Source organism: Balaenoptera borealis (assembly GCF_965194805.1).
Source record: "Balaenoptera borealis genome assembly, chromosome: 5".
NCBI classification, from domain to species: Eukaryota; Metazoa; Chordata; class Mammalia; order Artiodactyla; family Balaenopteridae; genus Balaenoptera; species Balaenoptera borealis.
Genome location: NC_138862.1, coordinates 73,139,047 through 73,158,180, shown reverse-complemented (window position 1 = coordinate 73,158,180; position 19,134 = coordinate 73,139,047). Strand labels below are relative to the sequence as shown.

Genomic DNA, 19,134 nt, shown 5'->3' with positions numbered 1-19,134 from the left:
AAAACTTGACTCTTTGAGAACAGAGGCTGAGTTATTTATTTTTGTGTCTGTGTTCTTAGCACAGTGCTGGAACATGACAGAGGCCCAAGAAATGTTTGCTGAGTGAATGACACTTTTCTCCTGTTTAATAATACCTGAATTTGCATAGAGCTTTGTCATATAACAGGTTTTTTAAAAAGCAATTTCCTTATTGCATTAACCCGAGCAGGTCAGGACAGGTGGCGATGCCCTTATTTCCAACTGTAGCTGGAACAACTGGGCACCTCTTAAGGGATGCACCTGAGTACACAGACCCTGGTCCTTGTTGTCCTCTGCCACCAGGGCAGAATCACCTCCATTCCCTGTACTAGTCTGGCCAGTTAGCCTAACTGGGCAAGGCGGGGAGGACCCTGCGTTGCAGGGGGGAGCACTCACCCCCTGCCCTTGGATTGGGCTCAAATCCCAGCACCACCCTGACACACAAACCTTTCCCTGCTGCTTTTTTCCACTCGATGCATTTCAGGAAGGGTTATTAAACCACTCACCATGACCTTACTTAACCAATACTGCATTTTTTGGAAGAAAGATGTGAAGATTTTTAGGTCTGAAAAAGAAAATAAATCTGTCAGATACGTGGTTGCACATGTCTCTCTCTCCCTCTTTCTCTCCCTTCTTGCCCGCCCCCACCAACTGTCTTTTTCCTGGTAAAACAGTGCAAATTCCCGCCTTCTGAGGCAATACTGTCTTTGACCTCCAGGTGGTGCCCTCCCTGAGTTTTCAGACCAGATGCCTTTCCTAAGCTGGTGGCCGCTCTGACTCATACTCCACCCATCGACCCCAGCAGGAACCTTCAGGGAGACAAGTACATTCTCCCCACCCCCATTGCCCCCACCATGGAGGGCACATTTTGATGGCGAGTTTGATGCCTTTCACCCTGGCTCTGTGGAACAGTTGCTGCCAAAGCCAGGGGAGCCAGCCGTGGTGGTGAGATGAAGGGGATTGTCAGATTAGCGCTGGTGAGCCATCTGCCATGAGCCCCTTTGCTCCCCAGCAGGGCTCTGAGGGACTGGACATCCAGAGCCTGTAACCAGCCCTCTCCTCCCCACTGCAGGGAAAGGCCAAGTGAGTAGACCAACCAGCAGGCTGTGGGCCTGGCCTGATCTTGAAACCATCCCTTATCTTGCATTGAGTAAACATTTATTGAGTGCCTACTGTATACTTGGTAGTGTGCTGAGCACCCGAAAGGGTATGAGCTGGGAGGAGAAGTTTGTAGCTGGGCACCAGCCAAGTGGAAGTCAGTGGCTTCACGGTGGGAACTATGAGGAACAGTTATAGCACTGGAGACATTATGCCATGGACAGGGAAGACCCTACATCTGGAGCACTCTTGGTCTGGGAGTGAGAAGACTGGAGTTACTCTGGGCTTAGCCTCTTACTAGAAGTGTGATCTTGGGCTTGTCCCCTCACCTGTGAGGGTCTCAGCTTGTCCATCTGTGAGGCTCACATGTCAATCTGACCACGGCAGGGGCATTTCAACTAAAGCTGCTCTCAGGCTGAGGGGCAGGGGAGCTGAGCAGAGCCAGGAAGCAGCGGAGGCAGGAGGGGCCGTGATGTCAGAGGAGTGGCAGGCTGTTCAGGCTCAGAGAGGGCAGAGTCCTTGGTGGGGAGTGGGTGAGAAGCATGGGAAAGGAGGCCTCGCACGCCCCACTCCGGAAGGGAAGCATAGGAGCAGGAAGTGGTTGACCGAGGAGGAGAGTCTGCCGGAGGGGGTCAGATCAGGATGGAGGAGCAGGAAAGAGACTGTGACAGGGAGACCTGAGAGGGCTTCTCCAACAACGTAGGAGGGAGGCAACAAGGACCCAAACTAATGCTGTAGACACAGGAAAGAAGGCACCGATTCTAATGACGCAGCAAAGGAAGGCAACAGCAGCACAGGGTTAAGTGCAAGGGCTGTGTCCTCACACAGACCTGGGTCCTAATGCCCTCCTGTCCACTGGTTAGCTGGGTGACACTGAGCAAGGTGCTTAACCTCTCTGAGCCTCAGTTGCCTCATCCAGATATGGAACAATTTAGTATCTATCGTACTTTTTTATAGGTTGGTTGTGAGGATCAGGTGAATGAATGGATGCAAAGTGCTTAGTTCAGGGCCTGGCAGCTGTCCTTTTGATCTTTCTCAGTAATATTAATAGTACTGTAGACTCATTAGATGGGGAAGAAATGAAGGGGCTGGAGGAGTTGAAGATGACAGTGAAACTATTAGCAAGGAAGCGGAGCAGGCTTGGGCCACTGGGCACTTGGTGTGTTGGTTGGTTAGGATGAGTTGGGGACCTGTGGGACATTCAGGTAAAAGTGATGGTCGGGAGGAGGAGGTGGGGTTGGGAGAGAGCCATGACTCCCCAGGGGTACATTGGAACAGTTACTCGGAGGTGGCGATGGGGCTGTTGCAGGAAAACAGCTGTCACCCAGACCAGCAGGAACATCATGAGTTTATTCAGAATGCTGGCTGAGGACTCCAGCGAGCTCCTGCACCCACAGACTGTTGCTACTTATCATGTCGTCAGAGCTGTGATCCAGGAATAGTGTGCTTCCACAGGTCAAGTTCAGTTAAACTTTTTTCGTTATCGGTGTCAGATGTCATTAATTTTTAGCTGGATAAAAGGACTGTATGTACTTTATGTTGTGTGATACTGTGCCATATGAATCAAACACAAAGCAGCTGGAAATTTCCATGAACATAAAGAAGATGAGGCTGCCTAAGCATTGAGTGTCATTTGAGGGGAGGTGCACTAGGACAGGACATTGGGGGACAGGTGGAAGAAAGGGGTCAGGGAAGATGGAGGAGATGCTTGGGTATCATTAATGCAAAGGGAGGAGTGAGGGTCAGGATCCCTAAGTGGTGCTTACACAGGTGCAGGGGGAGAGGCTGAGGCCAGTGAAGATGGTGGGGGTGAGGGATGAGGGAGGCGTCCTTAGCATGGGCCGCCCTGGACACCCTGGAGCTGCATGGGACTGGGACCCAGAATGGCAGGGAAATGGGAAACTGGAGAGTGTAGCTTGTGTTCTCAGAAGCCTGGCCGTGGAGGGAAGGAGAGCAAGACGGTGGTGTGAGGGGGTAGGATGATTAAGAAAAAGTTCTTTAGGATATGGGGACATGGTATTTACAGACAGTCATTCACCTGACAAACATTTATTGAGCATCTGCTGTGTACAACGTTGGAGGGAGGGAGCCAGGGGCAAGGGAGGAGTGGAAGTTGCATAAGAGAGGAGTATGGATGGCTGACGGTGTGGAAAGTGGAGGGTGAAGTGGCAGCCTTGACAGTGGTGAGAGGAGTGGGGCAAAGACTTCCAGGGGAAAGTCTGCGGGCAGGAGGAGGGCGGGGAGTGGCTTTGTGAGGTCACCCGTGAGAGCTGAGCGGGGGGAGGCTTCGGCTTGGCCACCATGGGGAGTGGGGGTGAGCGTGTCATGACCACTTTGTTAAGCGGCAATTTCCTTCCTCTAATAAATGACCTTAATTCTCCATAATTGAAGGAGAAGTCACCAGAGGTCAGTTGACGAAGCTTTAATTTGGGTAACATGAAGGAAAGCAGCTAGAGACCAATTACTTTGTCATTTACACAAACTCATTTCCATGATTAACTAGGGGTGAAGCAGGGCCAGAGTTCCCACAGGCAGGGGTCAGGCCCCCAGGAGGCAGCTCTGCCCTGAGGCTACGCCTTGGCAAGGGGCACTTTCATGGCCACAGGAGACTAAATCCTGAGGGATTCCACAAAGAAGAGGCAGCGTCCCGCCGTCCTGAGGCCCCAGCACATCCAGTCCTTGCACCCAAAAGACAGCTCAGAGGGGGCCCTGCAGCACAAGGCTGCCTCCTCATTGCCCCGTCCCCCGGTTCAGCTCTGCCTCTGCCTCAGCCTCACTGGTCACACCGGAGTCAGGCTTCCCCCTTGGGTCCTCTGTTTCCCTAGCTGTGAGAGAAGTAGTCAGGCTAAACGGACTCCAGTGATCCTTCTAGCACCCAGTTCTCTGAGTCTACTTATGTGGCCCTTAGCTGGCCTTGCAGGAAACAGTCAACCCAAGTACACTCAGAGAGAGTATGTTTGCTCTGACCTTGTACTAAGCCCCGTGGGACCACACAAAGCTGAGGGGTGTTTGCTACCTGTAAAGACCAGGTGTGTCCACTGTTCATATTGATGAACAGCTTACCAGGTGCCAGGGGCTCACCACATGACACACAGCCAATAGTGCATGGTTCACAGAGGATGGAGTAGTGGTTAGGAGGGTCTTGGAGTGGAGCTGGACTGGGGCCCCCACCCGACATCAAGGCTTGGCTGAGCCTCTAACTTGCTGTGTGACCTTGGACGCTGCGTCCCCTCTCTGGTCCTCCAGAGAGGGCTTGGCCTGGAAGACTCCTGAGGTTCCCCTGGTTTCTGGCAAGAGGGAGAATACAAGCGAAGGCTCAGAGGCAGGAATGAATAAACAGGTGCCCAGGTGCAGGGAGCGGGATGAGACTGGAGGGAATAGGGTAGAAATGAGTGAGGTGAGGTGGGGCTCCAGGCTGGGGGAGGTCTGGGTCATGATGGGTCAGAGAGTCGCTGCAGGCAAAAGTGAGATGAGAATTGGACACGAGACTGAAGGGAGGGTCACAGCCAGCAGCTTAGGCCTCACCATCTCCTGTCATTCCTGGGTGACTCTAGAACGTGTCCCGAGAGCCTTGGACAAGAAGCTGGCAAGTTATGGGGAAAAGGAATGAAAGTGAGGAGGGGAATGGCCTGCAGGCTGATGGGTGATATCGGAGGCTGAGCCCCGTGATGAGTGCGGTTCTGTCCCCTCCTGTCCAGGCTTGTAGGGCCTGGTTAACAATGCGGGCATCTCAATGTTCGGGGGATGTGGAGTTCACCAGCATGGAGACCTACCTACAAGGAGGTGGCGGAAGTAAACCTCTGGGGCACAGTGCGGGGGACAAAATCCTTTCTCCCCCTCATCCAGAGGGCCACAGGTGAGTTGGAAAGGGACCTTCTTCCTGCCCCCTGGGCCTGCTCTACCTTTTGATCTTTGCTCAGAATGGAAATAGGTCTCAGCAGACTCAACATCCACTGCCCTCACTGGCTGACTGCATGACCCCCAGGGGCCACACGGGGCCGTGGATGGTGGCCAGCGGGGATGCACTGGACCGGGGGGCAGAAAGAGATGTGTGATTTTCAGAAAGTAGATCAGGTAAGAGGTCAGCAGTCTGCACCAAAGGCTAAAAGATTACAGTTGTAATCCCAGTCTGGGAACCTAATCTAGACAAATAACCCCCTTTGTGCACAGAGCTGTGTGTACACATCAGGTATGGAGAGGGGTGTGGTTAAGTAAATGTTGGTATATCCATTCTATGGGTTACTATGCCATAGTTAAACAAGGAGACAATTGTGGTAGTAGGTGAAAATAATAATAGTAATAATCAAGATTAGAAATTGCCAAAACAAACGCCCAAACCACGTTAGGTAGCCAAATGTAAGCAAACCACCTAAGAAGTCCCTGACTCAGATTTTCTCCCTATAGTAGCAAACAGTTACGGCAAAAAGGGGAAGATCCATACCCTCCATCCCAGCGTCCCAGCGATGACGGGAGGAACCCAGAGAGCAGCTGTAGGGTTTTGGAAGAAAACCCCAATCCTTCAGCAACTTCCAACATAGAGGTTTCTGAAAGGTGTCTCCTCACAGTGCCCAGGTGGGGCTGTGCCTTAACTTCCTGGGTGCACACCCAGGGCGAGTGGGTCTCAAGTCTGCCTGGGCTTACCGGGCAGGCTGGATGGCTCCTCCTCCATCCACTGCCCCACGGCTGGCAGAGGCTGTGGTCAGCTCCTAGCACCCCCAGGCTGGGCCTATGGGAGAGCTTCTCCAGCTCCCCACTCTCTCCCAGTGCCTGAGACTCTGTCCACATGTCTTAGATCTGAAGTCAGGTTCAGAGCCCTGCCCCTGCCTGCTTGGTGACAGAGCCCGACCAGGTGATAACAATTTGGGGTTATTGGCAATAGGAGAACATGGCAGGCGAGACAGAGCTTGTTGTGTGTTGCTCATTTTCCTGTGCCCTCCCGCTGTGTAGGCCTGCTTTCCACTCTTTCCTCCTCCCCTGTCCTGCTTGGGAACAGCCAGCTACCCAGGAAATAGCAGAGATGCTGATGCTGATGTGTGGGCCTGAGCTGGCCTTCATTATAAACGAGGGGGCGCCCTGACCCTGGCTGGTTCAGAAGGCGGAGCCCCAGCCTGACGGGCCGCAAAATAGCTGCCAGGGGCCAGGAGGCCGGGTTCTGGCCAGACCTCCAGAAACGTGCCAGGCCCCAGACCCTCTGCAGGTATTGTTCTGTGAGCAGGACTTTGCTGCCTTCCTCCGCAGGCTGCGCGGTCAGCGTCAGCAGCAGGCTGGGCCGCATGGCCCACGCGGCCGGCCCCCCGTACTGCATCACCAGGTTTGGGGTGGAGGCTTTCTCTGACTGCCTGCGCTACGAGGTGCACCCACTGGGAGGGAAGGTCGGCGTGGTGGAACCCGGCAACTTCAACGCCACCACCAGCCTCTACGGCGCTGAGCGCATCCAGGCCATGGCCAATAAGATGTGGGACGAGCTGCCTGAGGGGGTGCGCAAGGACTACGGCAGGAAGTACTTTGACGAGAGGGTCGCGAAGATGGAGACCTACTGCAACAGCGGCTCCACGGACACTTCCCCCGTCATCAGCGCTGGCACCCACACCCTGACCTCCGGCTACCCCCTACACTCGCTACCACCCCATGGACTACTACTGTTGGGTGCGAATGCGGATCACGACCCACTTGCCCGGAGCGATCTCCGACAGGATCTACATACACTGAGGAGTTTCGCACTGGCCTCTGTTGGGGAGCCCTGGGGGGGAGGGAAGAGGACGGAGGGAGGGAGGGGGAGGGGCTTGTATCATTACCTCTTGATTACCCACTTGTGGATTATCCCAATCCCAGGAGGACCCACTACCAGTCTGAGCATTAACCAGAGCAGGCAGCCCAGCTCAACTCGTGTGCCCAGTGAATGGCTCGGGCCTTCTCAACTGGGGTGCAGAGTGGTGGGCAGGGCCCATAAACCTCAGGGCAAACATGGTGAATCTGTCCTTCTGGAATTGATTTTATACAACGATTTTAGGTAGACATCTTTATATTAAAAACAGATTTATTATAAAATAGAATCCAAATCCTTTATATTTTAAAGCCAAAGCATCAGTTCAAAAAATTTATCTCAGGACTTCCCTGGCAGTCCAGTGGTTAAGACTTCGCCTTCCAATTCAGGAGGTGCAGGTTCAATCCCTGGTCAGCTAAGATCCCACATGCCTCGGGGCCAAGAAACCAAAACATCAGAAGCAATATTGTAACAAATTTAGTAAAGACTTTAAAGAAATGGTCCACATCAAAAAAAAAAAAAATTTATCTCATTTGATCCTTAAACCAGCCTCATGAGTAAAAAGGGCAGTTTTTTTTTTCTTTTGTACATGAAGCATTTTTGGCTCAAAGAGGATACATGAATTACCCTTTTATTGCTTATAAATCAATTTTGCTTATATTGCTTTATATAAAATATAAAGGTCCAAGTCGTGCATTCCTGCCACTGCTGTAGAAACATTTCACATTTTATGTTCCGGGGCTGCTCTGGATCCAGTTACCTGAGGATCCTGTGATGAGCTCCGTACCCTCACCTGGGCCATATATACCATGTGCCCACCATGCACCTCTTTGCATGTCCTTGGTGCTGCTGTGTGCAGCTTGCAGCCAGTGATTCAGAGCTGAGTGGAGGGGGTGGCAACGTTCTGGAGATTTCCATTTGAGGTTTCTCCAGCTTATCTTAGGACAAACTTGTGTGGAGGTGCTCATTGGTTAAGAGGTAATTTGTTTCTGGTTTGGGTCCGCTTGGTCTTGCCTGGGGTGGGACCCATGTTGATGGGACATTCTTGGCAGGAGCCGTGTGGCCTCTCCTCCCCCAGGGGTGGGTCCAAGTTCCCTGTCTGTCTCACCTGGTGCTTATACACACACACACACACACACACACACACACACACCTGTTCTATGGTGCCCAGGGTGGCCTTCATTGATGGCTCACCTTCCTGCTATGGACTTATTTTTAATTAAACCAGGTCACTGATCAGCAGAGTCTGTTTTATCACTTCTTGGGTTTGGGTTTTTGTTTTTTTTTAATAAATTTATTTATTTTACTTGTTTTAATTTTTGGCTGCGTTGGGTCTTCGTTGCTGCTCGCAGGCTTTCTCTAGTTGCAGCGAGCGGGGGCTACTGTTCATTGCCGTGCGCGGGCTTCTCATTGTGGTGGCTTCTCTTGTTGTGGAGCATGGGCTCTAGGCGTGCAGGCTTCAGTAGTTGTGGCGCACGGGCTTAGTTGCTCCACGGCATGTGGGATCTTCCCGGACCAGGGCTTGAACCCAGGTCCCCTGCATTGGCAGGCAGATTCTTAACCACTGCGCCACCAGGGAAGCCCTTGGGTTTGGGTTTGAAGGCCAGTGTCCCTGCAGTTGCCCAGACCCTGCATGTTTGGACCCAAACCAGGCAACACCCTCCTCCAGGTATCTGCAGGCCTTGGGACAGGTTCCTGAGTACCAGCCCTTCCGCCTCGCCCTGGAAGGGCCAGGCCTGCCGCTAGAGGGTGCCCTGTCTCCTTTGCAGCCAGAGTGGCCTCAGCTCCTGATTTGGGAGCTCCCACCCAAGCCTGAGGTCTCAAAGGGTTGGTGATTCCCCACCTTGGAAGTGGTCCAGGCATAAAGACACAAGGCCCCTTTAGAAACAACTCTTCCTTCTCTTCTAGTAGCTGCCTGGCTTAATCGTGGAGCCTGGTTCCAGGAGAAAGCAGAACCTGGAGAGCTGGAACCAGCCACGGGGCTCAGGCAGTGCCAAAGAAGGAGGGGGTCTCACAACGAGAAAATTCAGCCTGCCTTTTGGGCCTTGATCCCCTCTGTCATCAAGCAGGGATGCCCTGCCCAGCTCCCTATCTGCACGGTGAGGCCCAGAGGGCCTGTGTGGATGGACAGGGTGGGCAGGGAGACTGAAACCCTCCAGAGCCCAGGGAGGGACCCTTGATGGTCATTGTCTTTACATAACAAGAAGAGCGTTTTGAACCACAAGGCTTGCCTTTCAGAATCTCATTTTTATATCTTGGGAGATTTTGCTTCCATGCTTAATTTTATTAAAGGAAAATGTAGGCAGAACTTGAAGTCACTCGTGTGCACGGATGCCTGGGAACTGGCAGGAAAGGGAGATGGTCATACGCTCTGCGTCAGGATCAGCAGTAAACCGAACACTGGAGAAGACGCATCTGTGTCTGCTGGGACCATCAGGCATTAAGTCAGAACTGCTAGGCTGGCCTGCAGGCTGCCCTGATTTTTAATTTTTATCCCAGTGATTGGAAAGCCCAGAGCAACTTCCCTCCAGATCATCTCAATGCTAATGAAAACCTCACAATTACTATTCACCTTTTGGCAGCTGAGAGCCTCCTTGGGGGCAGGTCTCGTTTTGATCCTTACAAGAGACAGCTGAGGTGGGCAGAATAGAGGTGGTTGTTCCACTTTTATAAATGACGTAACTGAGACCCAGAGGGGGGAAGTGACTCACCCAGCATCACAGGGGGTCTGAGCAGATCCAGGGCCAGCACGAAAGTCTCCTGAGTGGTGCTGTTCACCATCACCTCACTCTGTGGCCCCAGGAGCCCTGGGAACCAGGTGGATGGGTCAGGGTCGCCTGGTACCTAGACCCTCACTGCCTGTCAGCAGAGCTGCCCCTGCTTGTGGGGGTGAGGGGAGGCTGCCACCTGCGCCCACTGTCTGGGGCTGCTGGGGACTAATTGTGTCCACCAGCACCGCCTTGGGTGGGAGCCTTGTCTCCAGCACCCTCCCCTTGGAAGGATTCGCTCAGTCAGTGAGGCCTGAGGACCCATCTCCTGTTGTCTATTCAGGCCTGCAGCTCTGGACCTGGGCCCCTTGGAGTATAACCCCATCTCCCAAGCAGCAGGTACCGGTCAGCTATGCAGGGCAGGGCGCTAGTGAACAGGCACCCGCACAGGGCCCTGGGCCAGGAACCAGGCGTTCACTGTACCATTGGATCCTCCTCAAGGCCTCTGAGATGGGGGGAGAGTCCTACACCCCAATCCCACTCTGCCACCCCGTGGTGTAATCTTGAGTAAGTGGCTCTGGTTCCAGGGCCTCCGGCGAGGCCTCAGGCAAGAGGAGGGGCAGCGTGCAGACAAAGCCTGGCACTGCGGGCGGGGGGGTGTGGGCTGGACTCAGCTTGCACCTGGGACTTTGCCCAGTGGTATCTCTGTCTGTGGGGACCCACGGACGGGTGCCTTCAGCCCGCACTGCCCCTCCCTTGATGGCTGGAGGCTGGATGAGAGCTTTTTGCAAGATGCTCCTGACGGCGCCTTGTTACAGAACACATGCTGCGCTTTACATTCCACCCGGGGCCAAGGGCTGTGCAAGCAGGTGACAAGCCGGCCTGGCCCTCTCTGCCATGAGCTGCTCCGAGTGCCTCCGCTGCCCAGGGTGGTGGGCTCTGCCAGACTCCCCACTTGGGAGGCCTGCTCATTTCCTGTATTTCAAGCGGGAACTGGCTCTGCAAAGCTGCACCAAGTCTTTCTGGTGCAGGTGCAGACATGAGCAAGCAGAGGCTCTCTCGGCTTAGGTAGCACCGGGCCCTGGCTGCCAGAGAGCAAGCAGGCACATTGTGCAGTGCTGGGCCCAGTCCACAGCCAGCCCCGCCCCTCCTCTCCTCTGATTCTCACAGCGGCCTTGGGAGGTAGGCGGGGTGGGGTTATTACCTCATTTTACACATGAGGAAGCAAGCTACCCCAAGTCTCTCACCAAGAGAGGGATAGAACCTGGTGACCAAGTCAGATCTAACCTCCAGCCCGGAGCTAGTGATGCATGAAAAGCTGGGCAGATGGCACCCGGATCTAAAATAAGGAGGGGGAAAAAATACCTCAATTATGTAACAGTGAGAAAGATCCGTAGGCATACGCATACTACAACCACGGAGCGCTGCCCCATAAGCCATCTCCTCCTTCCCTCCCCCATCTCCTTCTTCCCTCCCCCAGGCTCTGGGCCCTGCTCCCTGGGAGGGGATGTGCTGGAGGAGCCCATCAGCAACCCTCCAGGAGGAAATCTGCCTGGCCTGGGCTCACACCGCCCCATCCTGGGCGTTTCTGAGGGCATGCTCTAAGAACACCAACACCTAAACCTTGGACAGGAACAGATTCTGGAGCTGCCCTCAGAGAGCTCGAGGGTCGTCTGAGCACAAGGCTTGAGGATCCTCAGATACGGAGGTGGAACAAGGAGGACTCTGGGGACCCAGTGCTCCGATGTAGAACAAACAAGAAAACAAGCAAACCCAGAGCATCTAAGGCCGTCCTGGTGTGTGTAGGTACCAAGGAAGGTGGTTTGTGAGGTTTGTGGCTTCAGAGGTATAGGGTGAGCACATACTGGTCAGGGCCCAGGGCCCAGGGCCTGGGATTAGGGCTGGGAGGGCTGCCAGGACTCCTGGAACCTCAGAGAAGGAAAAGGGACTCAGCCATCCTCAAGCATGACTCCCAACCTCCAGGCAGCTGGCCAGGCTTTGAAACCCTCCAGTGACAAGGATCTCCTTACTTCCTAAGATGGCATTTCCTTGGTTAGGGAAAATTTACCCAAAGACTGAGCTGAAATCTACCACCTCTGACTTAAGTCCTTTGACACTTGGCTATGACCCAGAACTGCACAGAACACTAGGTTGGAAATGGCCAAGTCAGGTTCAGGAGCCAAGGTCCCTCATTTGACAAGGTTTCCATACCCCTCACTGTCTGAACAGAAGGTTTCAGCTGTGATTATCCCATCTCTCATTCTTGATGACACACATCAGGCTGAATGGTCACCTAAGTCCCCTCAAGCAGCAAGAACTTTGAGACAGGGTATAATACATTTGTAGAGATGCTGACAATTTCTTACACACATGTGCCCCCTCACAAGTAAGTGTGCTCCCAAATCATCTCTCATCTGATCCTCATAAATGGCTTATGAGTTAGGCAGGGCTACTGTTCCCACTTTACAGATAAGGAAACTGAGCCTCAGGGAAGTGGAGTCATTTGCCCAAGATCACAGAGCCAGGAAGTGGGAGAGCCAAGACAGAAATCCAGGCCTGGCCTCCATCCCTAGGGCCCCTTCCTTTACCCCCAGGCTGCCTCAGTCTCTCCATCAGGGCCCTGGAGCTGGGTTGGACCAGTCAGTCAGAGGCTGGCCATGTAGCCTGTGAAGGAGTGATGGGTGGGGAGCATTAAACTCAACTTTCTTCCAGCCCACAGTTTTGCAGAGAACAACGGGGAAAGGGAGGCTGAGCCTTTCCTGCATCTCACTGCAGGTGTATCCATTGTGTCTGGATCTGCCAGTGGCCTGGGCACTGATGGAGGGCCTGAGGTGGAGAGAGCAGGGCCAGGAGGTATTTCCAGGGCCTGTGGCTGAGGACCATCCTGGCCTCAGCATCCATGGGCATGCGTTAGAGGGGAGAGAGTGTGAATGGGGACCAACCTCCAGGGATGCTGGGGCCCAGAAACTCCTGTGCTGCTCTCTCAGTGAGACTTAATTACTCTATAAAATGTGAGGCTGCTCCCACTTATCAAATTATAGATAAGCTTAATTACAGCTCACCGAGTAACCACACTGGGTGCCTTCAGAAATAGCAGTGGGCTGATTGCTCTTCTCAGCTTCAGCTGGGGCCACCTGGGTTTCAGGAGGAAGTGCCCACTGTTACCAGGCTCTCAGTGCTGCTAAACTCTGCTCTCAGGCTGCAGGAGGGAATGCACCGAGCATGCTTCTGTCCTGGCCACTTCCTGGCTGGGCCTGTTCTCTGTTCCATTACTGGGTTATTTACTCTGCTGGGGCCTCTCCCACTCTCCTACTCATGTTGTGTTCTAGCCAAAGGTTTTGGCTCATAATGTCTGACTGAAGGTGTGCAAAGTAGTGCAGGACATGCCTTAAGAGACAAGGAAAGGGGGCTTCCCTGGTGGCACAGAGGTTGAGAAGCCGCCTGCCAATGCAGGGGACGCGGGTTCGAGCCCTGATCCAGGAAGATCCCACATGCCGTGGAGCAACTAAGCCTGTGTGCCACAACTACTGAGCCTGTGCTCTAGAGCCCGTGAGCCACAACTACTGAGCCCGTGTGCCGCAACTACTGAAGCCCGCGCGCCTAGAGCCCGTGCTCCGCAACAAGAGAAGCCACTGCGATGAGAAGCCCGTGCACCGCAACAAAGAGTAGCTCCTGCTCACTGCAACTAGAGAAAGCCCGTGCACAGCAACGAAGACCCAATGCAGCCAAAAATAAATAAATAAAATAAATAAAGAGACAGAAAAGAATATGGTGCTGGATGAGAAAACACACACTTTGTGGAGTCTCAAGAGCACCTTCAAGGAAACAAGTAAAGAGCAGCAGGCCACTAGGGATTGGTGAGACGTCTTTGACATCATGAAGGGCACCATAGGCCTTCCCTGGTGGTCCAGTGGTTAAGACTCTGTGCTTCCACTGCAGGGGGCGCAAGTTCGATCCCTGGTCGGGGAACTAAGATCCCACATGCTGCAAGGTGTGGCCAAAAAATAAAAAAATAAATGAAGGGCACCATAAACATCCCTGCATACTGGCAGGATTGATGGACTTGCTCCAATGGAAGAAACTGGCAGAAGGCACAGTGTGATTTCAGAGCATTTGATGGGAATGGAGGAGCAATACCGAGGATAATACAAGTGCCCTAGGCGTTCCCACATTCGGAGGTGCACCGGGACCTCTGTGCTTAATAGCATCTGCTCCCTCTCCCTCTGCCCCCTTTATTATTTGAGTCTCTGCTTTGTGCCAGGTGCTGTACTGGGCACAGGGCATCCCATGGCAGGCAGCTCACTGCTCTCCTAGGAAACTTTAACCCAGGGTGACAGATTCCACGGTTTGGTGGAGGAAGTGAAATGCTTTATTGTACCAGCAATGAATAACAATAGTCATTTTCAATCTACACACAACCTAAATTGTCTTCTTCCCTTTATAGCCTCAGCGCCCCAGGTCGACCGCTGATGTGAGGGGACGGGAATGGGCAGGGGTCTTTTCCTACTTATGGAGTCACCCGACTTTCTCAAAGGAAAAATAAAAAGTGAGTGTCCCTGGAAAAACACTGCTGCGCCTTGCCCAGATGCCAACAACATGAAGTGGCCAAGCAAACAGTGCTGTGACCACTTGCAGAATGATCAGGCAGGAGCTCTGTGACACCAGGGGTTGGGCGCGTGGTCTAGAGGCTGAAGGTAGAAGCAGACCGTACGCTCAAGCTGAGCACAGACATGCAGGGGTAGACGCCGACTCAAGGAATGCGACAAATTGGAATTTTCAGCATTGGGGGTTGACTTTCTATGAGGTTAAGTGTACAACAAAAGAATGCAACAGAACACTAAAAAGATACTCTTGGGGAAGCTCTTGTTTTCCTGCAGCAGAGAAAGAAGGGGCAAATCTGGGGGTCCCTGAGCAGGCAGCTCCTGGGGAATGGAGCCCACTGGTGATGCCCTGTTAGAGATGGAAGGAGTTCAGAGAGCCTGCAACCAGAAGGATGGGAGAGAAACAAGACTTGCTGGAAGTTTCATTCTGGGCAAGGCTGGGTAGAAAGAACACAAGTTCTGGAGCTGGACAGACCTGACTTTGAATCCTGTTCTGCAATCTTCCGATTGCATAATGCTGTCAAATAATCTAGTCTCTCCTAGCCTCAGTTTCTGTATGTCTGAAATGGGGGTAACAATGGGTACCTTGCAGGGTTGTTAGGTGAGTGTTTAAGGTCCCTAGCACATCACCTGGCATGGGGGAGGGACTCAGAAGGCATCCCGGCCAGTGTAGCCAGGGCCTAAATAACCCTCTCCCATCCCTACTCGACCCCATCCCAACCTTTCTGAGAAATGCCTAGGCCTTACTCCAAGGGTGCTCCAGAGGCAGAGACAGAAATCGGGAAACACTCAAAGTTGAACCCTATTGGCCAGAGCCCACCTTCCTGTTCACCTTGCTCCTTCCAGGGGCCTGGGGCAGAGGAGGTAATTTCTTCCTTCAGGTGCCCCTTTCTGACTGTTAAACGCAGAACAAGCTCTACAGCCCTGCATCACCTCCTTGCTGGAAATCCCTGAAGAGGATGGCAGGTGGATTAAGGAATTATCGGCCAGAAAGTCTTCAGCCTCAGAGCCTGGAAAACAAGTGCATCCCAGGCAAAGGAGGTATTTTCTGTAGCACAAATCCTTGAAACTGTCCAGGGGGATCAGCCTGGACAATTTTGGCTTTGGGGAGGATGGGAAGATGGACTTGTTCCTCCTGCCTCCAGCTGTCTGTGTTTGGGTTCTTCCTGTTACCTCTCAGTTATGTCTTAGCTAGGCCTGGCTTCCTCTCTGTCTTTTTTCCTTTGGCATCCAAGTTCTGAGGGTTAAGTGCTGTCTATAATCAGGCTTCAGGGGATCTGCACTAAGATTTTCTTCCCAGCTTCTAGAGGTTCCCAGTTCTGTGGGGCAGGTGGGCTGTGTTCCGACCCAGGGGAGCTGGCCATCACTTGGGACATCCTGTATACAGTGGATGTACACTGTTTGTGAGAGCCCAGGGAAGGCAGAAGAGAATTCAGACTGGGCAGATTACAGGTGCTCCCTACAAGGAGATCGTGTTTCAGTGGAGCCTTGATGAGTGGAGAGGATTTTGATAGGTAGAAACAGGACGTGGGGTACTTGGCAGGGTGTTCACACTGAAGGGAACAGTGTGGGACTGGCCCAGCATCTGGGAAGGACAGAATTCTTGAAGGGAAAGTGCAATAATTTAGCGGAGCTTGAAGACTTCTGGCCCCTGGGAATAAAAGGATGCTGGAAGGAAAGGGTGTGAGATCTTAGAGGGCAGTGTTCAGACAGACCTGACCCTCAGCACCATATCACTACAAGCTGGACCTCAAAGTCATCCAGCCTCTTGGTTCCCAAACTAACTGCATGTGAATCTCTTGGGGATCTGATGAAAAAACAGAACCGGTGCATCTGGGGCAGAGCCTAGGAACCTTATTTCTAAGAGGTGACTCCAAGGCACAGCGAGGAAAGGGACAGTTAAAGAAAAGGGGACACCACACCCTGAGTTAGTGACAGATCTGGGGCTAGAACCTGGGTGTCCCACCGCTAGTCTGTGCTCCTCCACTGTACACATGAGGGGAGAGCCAGGGCATCTGTGACTGTGGGTTTGCCTGTCCCTTTGTAGTTACTCGCAGGGAAACTCCTGAAGCAGAAAGGGCCTGAGGGCTTGTTTTAGAAGCACCAGGGTAGGGAGATGCTGGTGAACTTTCCTCCATTTTCAGAGACCTTTGTGGGGTGAAGTGAAGGCTAGGAGGGAGAAGGAAAGATATTCCCTGAGCCCTGGCGGAGGCCAGGTGGCCTGCTGGAGTGTTACCATTATCAGGAAAAGAAGGGTGGGAGGCCCCAGTGCAGATCTGTCTGTCCAGTTTGGCATTTGGATTGTGGCACTAGTTGGGGGCCCAGCCTCGCCACAATTTTCAGGTGTGCGTCCTACCATGGAAGATTCCATTAAGCTGTGCCGAGCCCACCTGCTGTGTCACTCTGCTCCTCGGAACCCCTGTTTTGCTCAGTGTTCTCTCCTTGGCCAGGAGCGGGCAGTCAGCTGCCTCTCCAGTTTTCTTCCTGCCTTTAGAGCTGAGGCCTGGAAGGGCCCAGAGGTGGTTAAACAGGATAGGACTTACTCTGACCCATGGCAGGAGGCCTGAGTTCCAGTTCCACATTCTCATTGCAGACTGAGCCACTGGGGATAGGTGAGGAGAAGCAACATGCTCCCATCCCTGATTTTTTAGTGCTCAGGGACCTGGCTCCCAGCTGCCTAGCTCTCCTGCATAAGCCAGAGGCTTGGGGCAGGGCCTGCAACAGGTCTCTGATATCCATTCTCCCCTTCTATAGTAATACATCCACCAATGTTTAGCTGGGCACATGGTTGCCCATAATAAAGATTACATGTCCCAGCTTCCTTTGCAGCTATAGGTGATCATGTGACTATGTTCTAGCCAATGGCACATAAGCAGACATGGTAGTACAACAGCTTTCAGGAACCTTCCTTAAGAGGTAGTTTATAAGCATACTTTGGCTCCTTCATTCTGTCATTCTGCTGCCTGGAACTTGGATACTGCCATCTTAGACCACGAGGTCAAGGCCATGTATGGTGTTATAAGATAGTGTCTGGATCCCAGACACTAGGGAACTATTTTCCACCCTTAATCACCTATTCAGATTTTATGTGAGAAGAAATAAACTTCTGTCTTTTCTGCATTACCACTAGTTTGGAATTCTTTCTTTGGAGGCAAACCAAATCCTAACTAATGTAGGCCACAGCTAGACACAAGATGCGGAAGCCATTGCACACACATGGGGCAGGCAGCCATGTTTGATAATAATAGTCATGAGCATTTACTGAGCACTTCCTAGTGCCAGGTTCTGAGTTAAGCACTTTATATGCATTATCCTATTTGATCCTCCTAATGATACTATGAGGCAAGATTTATAATCCCAATTTTATAGATGATTAAACTGAGGCTTACGTTTAAATACTTGCCCAGTCAGTCAGAAAGTGACAGGATTCCGAATCAGAATCTCTTTAACTGCTGGCCGCAAGCCCTGATTGTTCCTCAGGCTGTGAGGAGGGTCCCTGCCAAGCTGGGCTCAGCTTAGATTGAGAGGAGAGATTCAGGAGGCTGTGACTGCACGGAAATTGACCATAAATCAGGCTGAAGACTCTGGGCAACCCAAACTCTAGTCCTTATTCGCCAAACAAAATTCTTAGGCTTTAAATATTTTTGAGGTCTGGTTCCTCCACCTAATGAAGGTATCCCCTCAAGGGCATCTCCAATGCGATCATCTGATATGGTCTGAATGTTTGTGTGCTCCCCAAATTCATATGCTGACATCCTAACCCCCAAAGATGATGGTATTGGGAGGTGGGGCCTTTGGGAGTTGCTTAAGTCATGAGGGTGGAGTCCTCAGGAATGGGATTAGTGCCTTATAAAAGAGGCTCCAGAGAGCTCCCCAGCCCCTTCCACGTGAGGACACAGTGACAGGCACAAGCTATGAACCAGGAAGAGGGCCCTTCCTCACTAGACCATGCTGGCACCTTGATCTTGGAATTTCCAGCCTCCAGAACTGTGAGAAATAAACTTCTGTTGGTAATAAGCCACCCCATCTGTGTTATCTTGCTATGGCAGCCAGAGCTAAGACATCTCCTATTTAGTGGCTGAGCTGAGAGGGCTCCAGACACCTCTTCTTCCACCCCCTCCTCCTCTCCCCGCCTTTCTCTCTTCCTCCTCCTCTTTTCTCCCTCCTTTTCTCTGTACTCCCCCTCCTGCTTTACTTTCTGAGGATCACGGAGGTTGTTCCAGAGGCTCCTTATACAGTGTGGCCTCCCCCGAATGGGCTTTTGTTTATCTTCAAAGATTTCTATGGAGCATCAACCCCAAAATGTCTAAGACATAAAGAACTCCATCTAGACAGGAAAGCTTGGTACTACTCCCCGCTTTACTACCAAGTTCCCTTGTCACCTGGGCAAGTCCCTTCTCCATTCCAGGTCTCACTCTCCTCATTTAAAAATAATAGTAATGATAACAATAATAACAACCCCTAACACACTGCGACCCAGGCACAATATGTTCTTTCTTTTTTTTTTTTTATGGCTACATTGGGTCTTTGTTGCTGCGCATGGGCTTTCTCCAGTCGCGCTGAGCAGGGGCCACTCTTTGCTGCAGTGTGCGGGCTTCTCACTGTGGTGGCTTCTCTTGTTGCGGAGCATGGGCTCTAGGCGCGCAGGCTTCAGTAGTTGCGGCACACGGGCTCAGTAGTTGTGGCTCGTGGGCTCTAGAGCACAGGCTCAGTAGTTGTGGGGCACGGGCTTAGTTGCTCCGTGGCATGTGGGATCTTCCCAGACCAGGGCTTGAACCCGTGTCCCCTGCATTGGCAGGTGGACTCCCAACCACTGCGCCACCAGGGAAGTCCCAACACAATACGTTCTAAGTGCACTACGTGCATTAATTCGCTTAATCCTTACAACAACCCTATTAAGAACGGAGTACTATTCCTATTTCTGTTTTACAGTTGAAGAACCTGA

The 19,134-nt window shown here is 52.4% G+C and overlaps 1 protein-coding gene and 1 long non-coding RNA gene across 5 annotated transcripts in view; both read left to right on the top strand.

Annotated features, from left to right (window-relative positions):
• BDH1 (3-hydroxybutyrate dehydrogenase 1) overlaps positions 1 to 8,191 on the top strand; it is a 33,239-nt gene extending 25,048 nt beyond the window's left edge. The window contains 5 exon segments of the mRNA XM_082393603.1: positions 4,823 to 4,855; positions 4,857 to 4,886; positions 4,888 to 4,972; positions 6,355 to 6,716; positions 6,718 to 8,191. Coding sequence (XP_082249729.1) covers positions 4,823 to 4,855; positions 4,857 to 4,886; positions 4,888 to 4,972; positions 6,355 to 6,716; positions 6,718 to 6,825 — 618 coding nt within the window. The 3' untranslated portion in view covers positions 6,826 to 8,191.
• Positions 8,192 to 14,135: 5,944 nt separating this feature from the next.
• LOC309629384 overlaps positions 14,136 to 19,134 on the top strand; it is a 30,254-nt gene continuing 25,255 nt past the window's right edge. For all 4 annotated transcript variants that reach the window (XR_014245027.1, XR_014245028.1, XR_014245029.1 and 1 more), the window contains exon 1: positions 14,136 to 18,199. This is a non-coding gene — a long non-coding RNA (uncharacterized lncRNA). The remainder of the gene's footprint in view (positions 18,200 to 19,134) is intronic.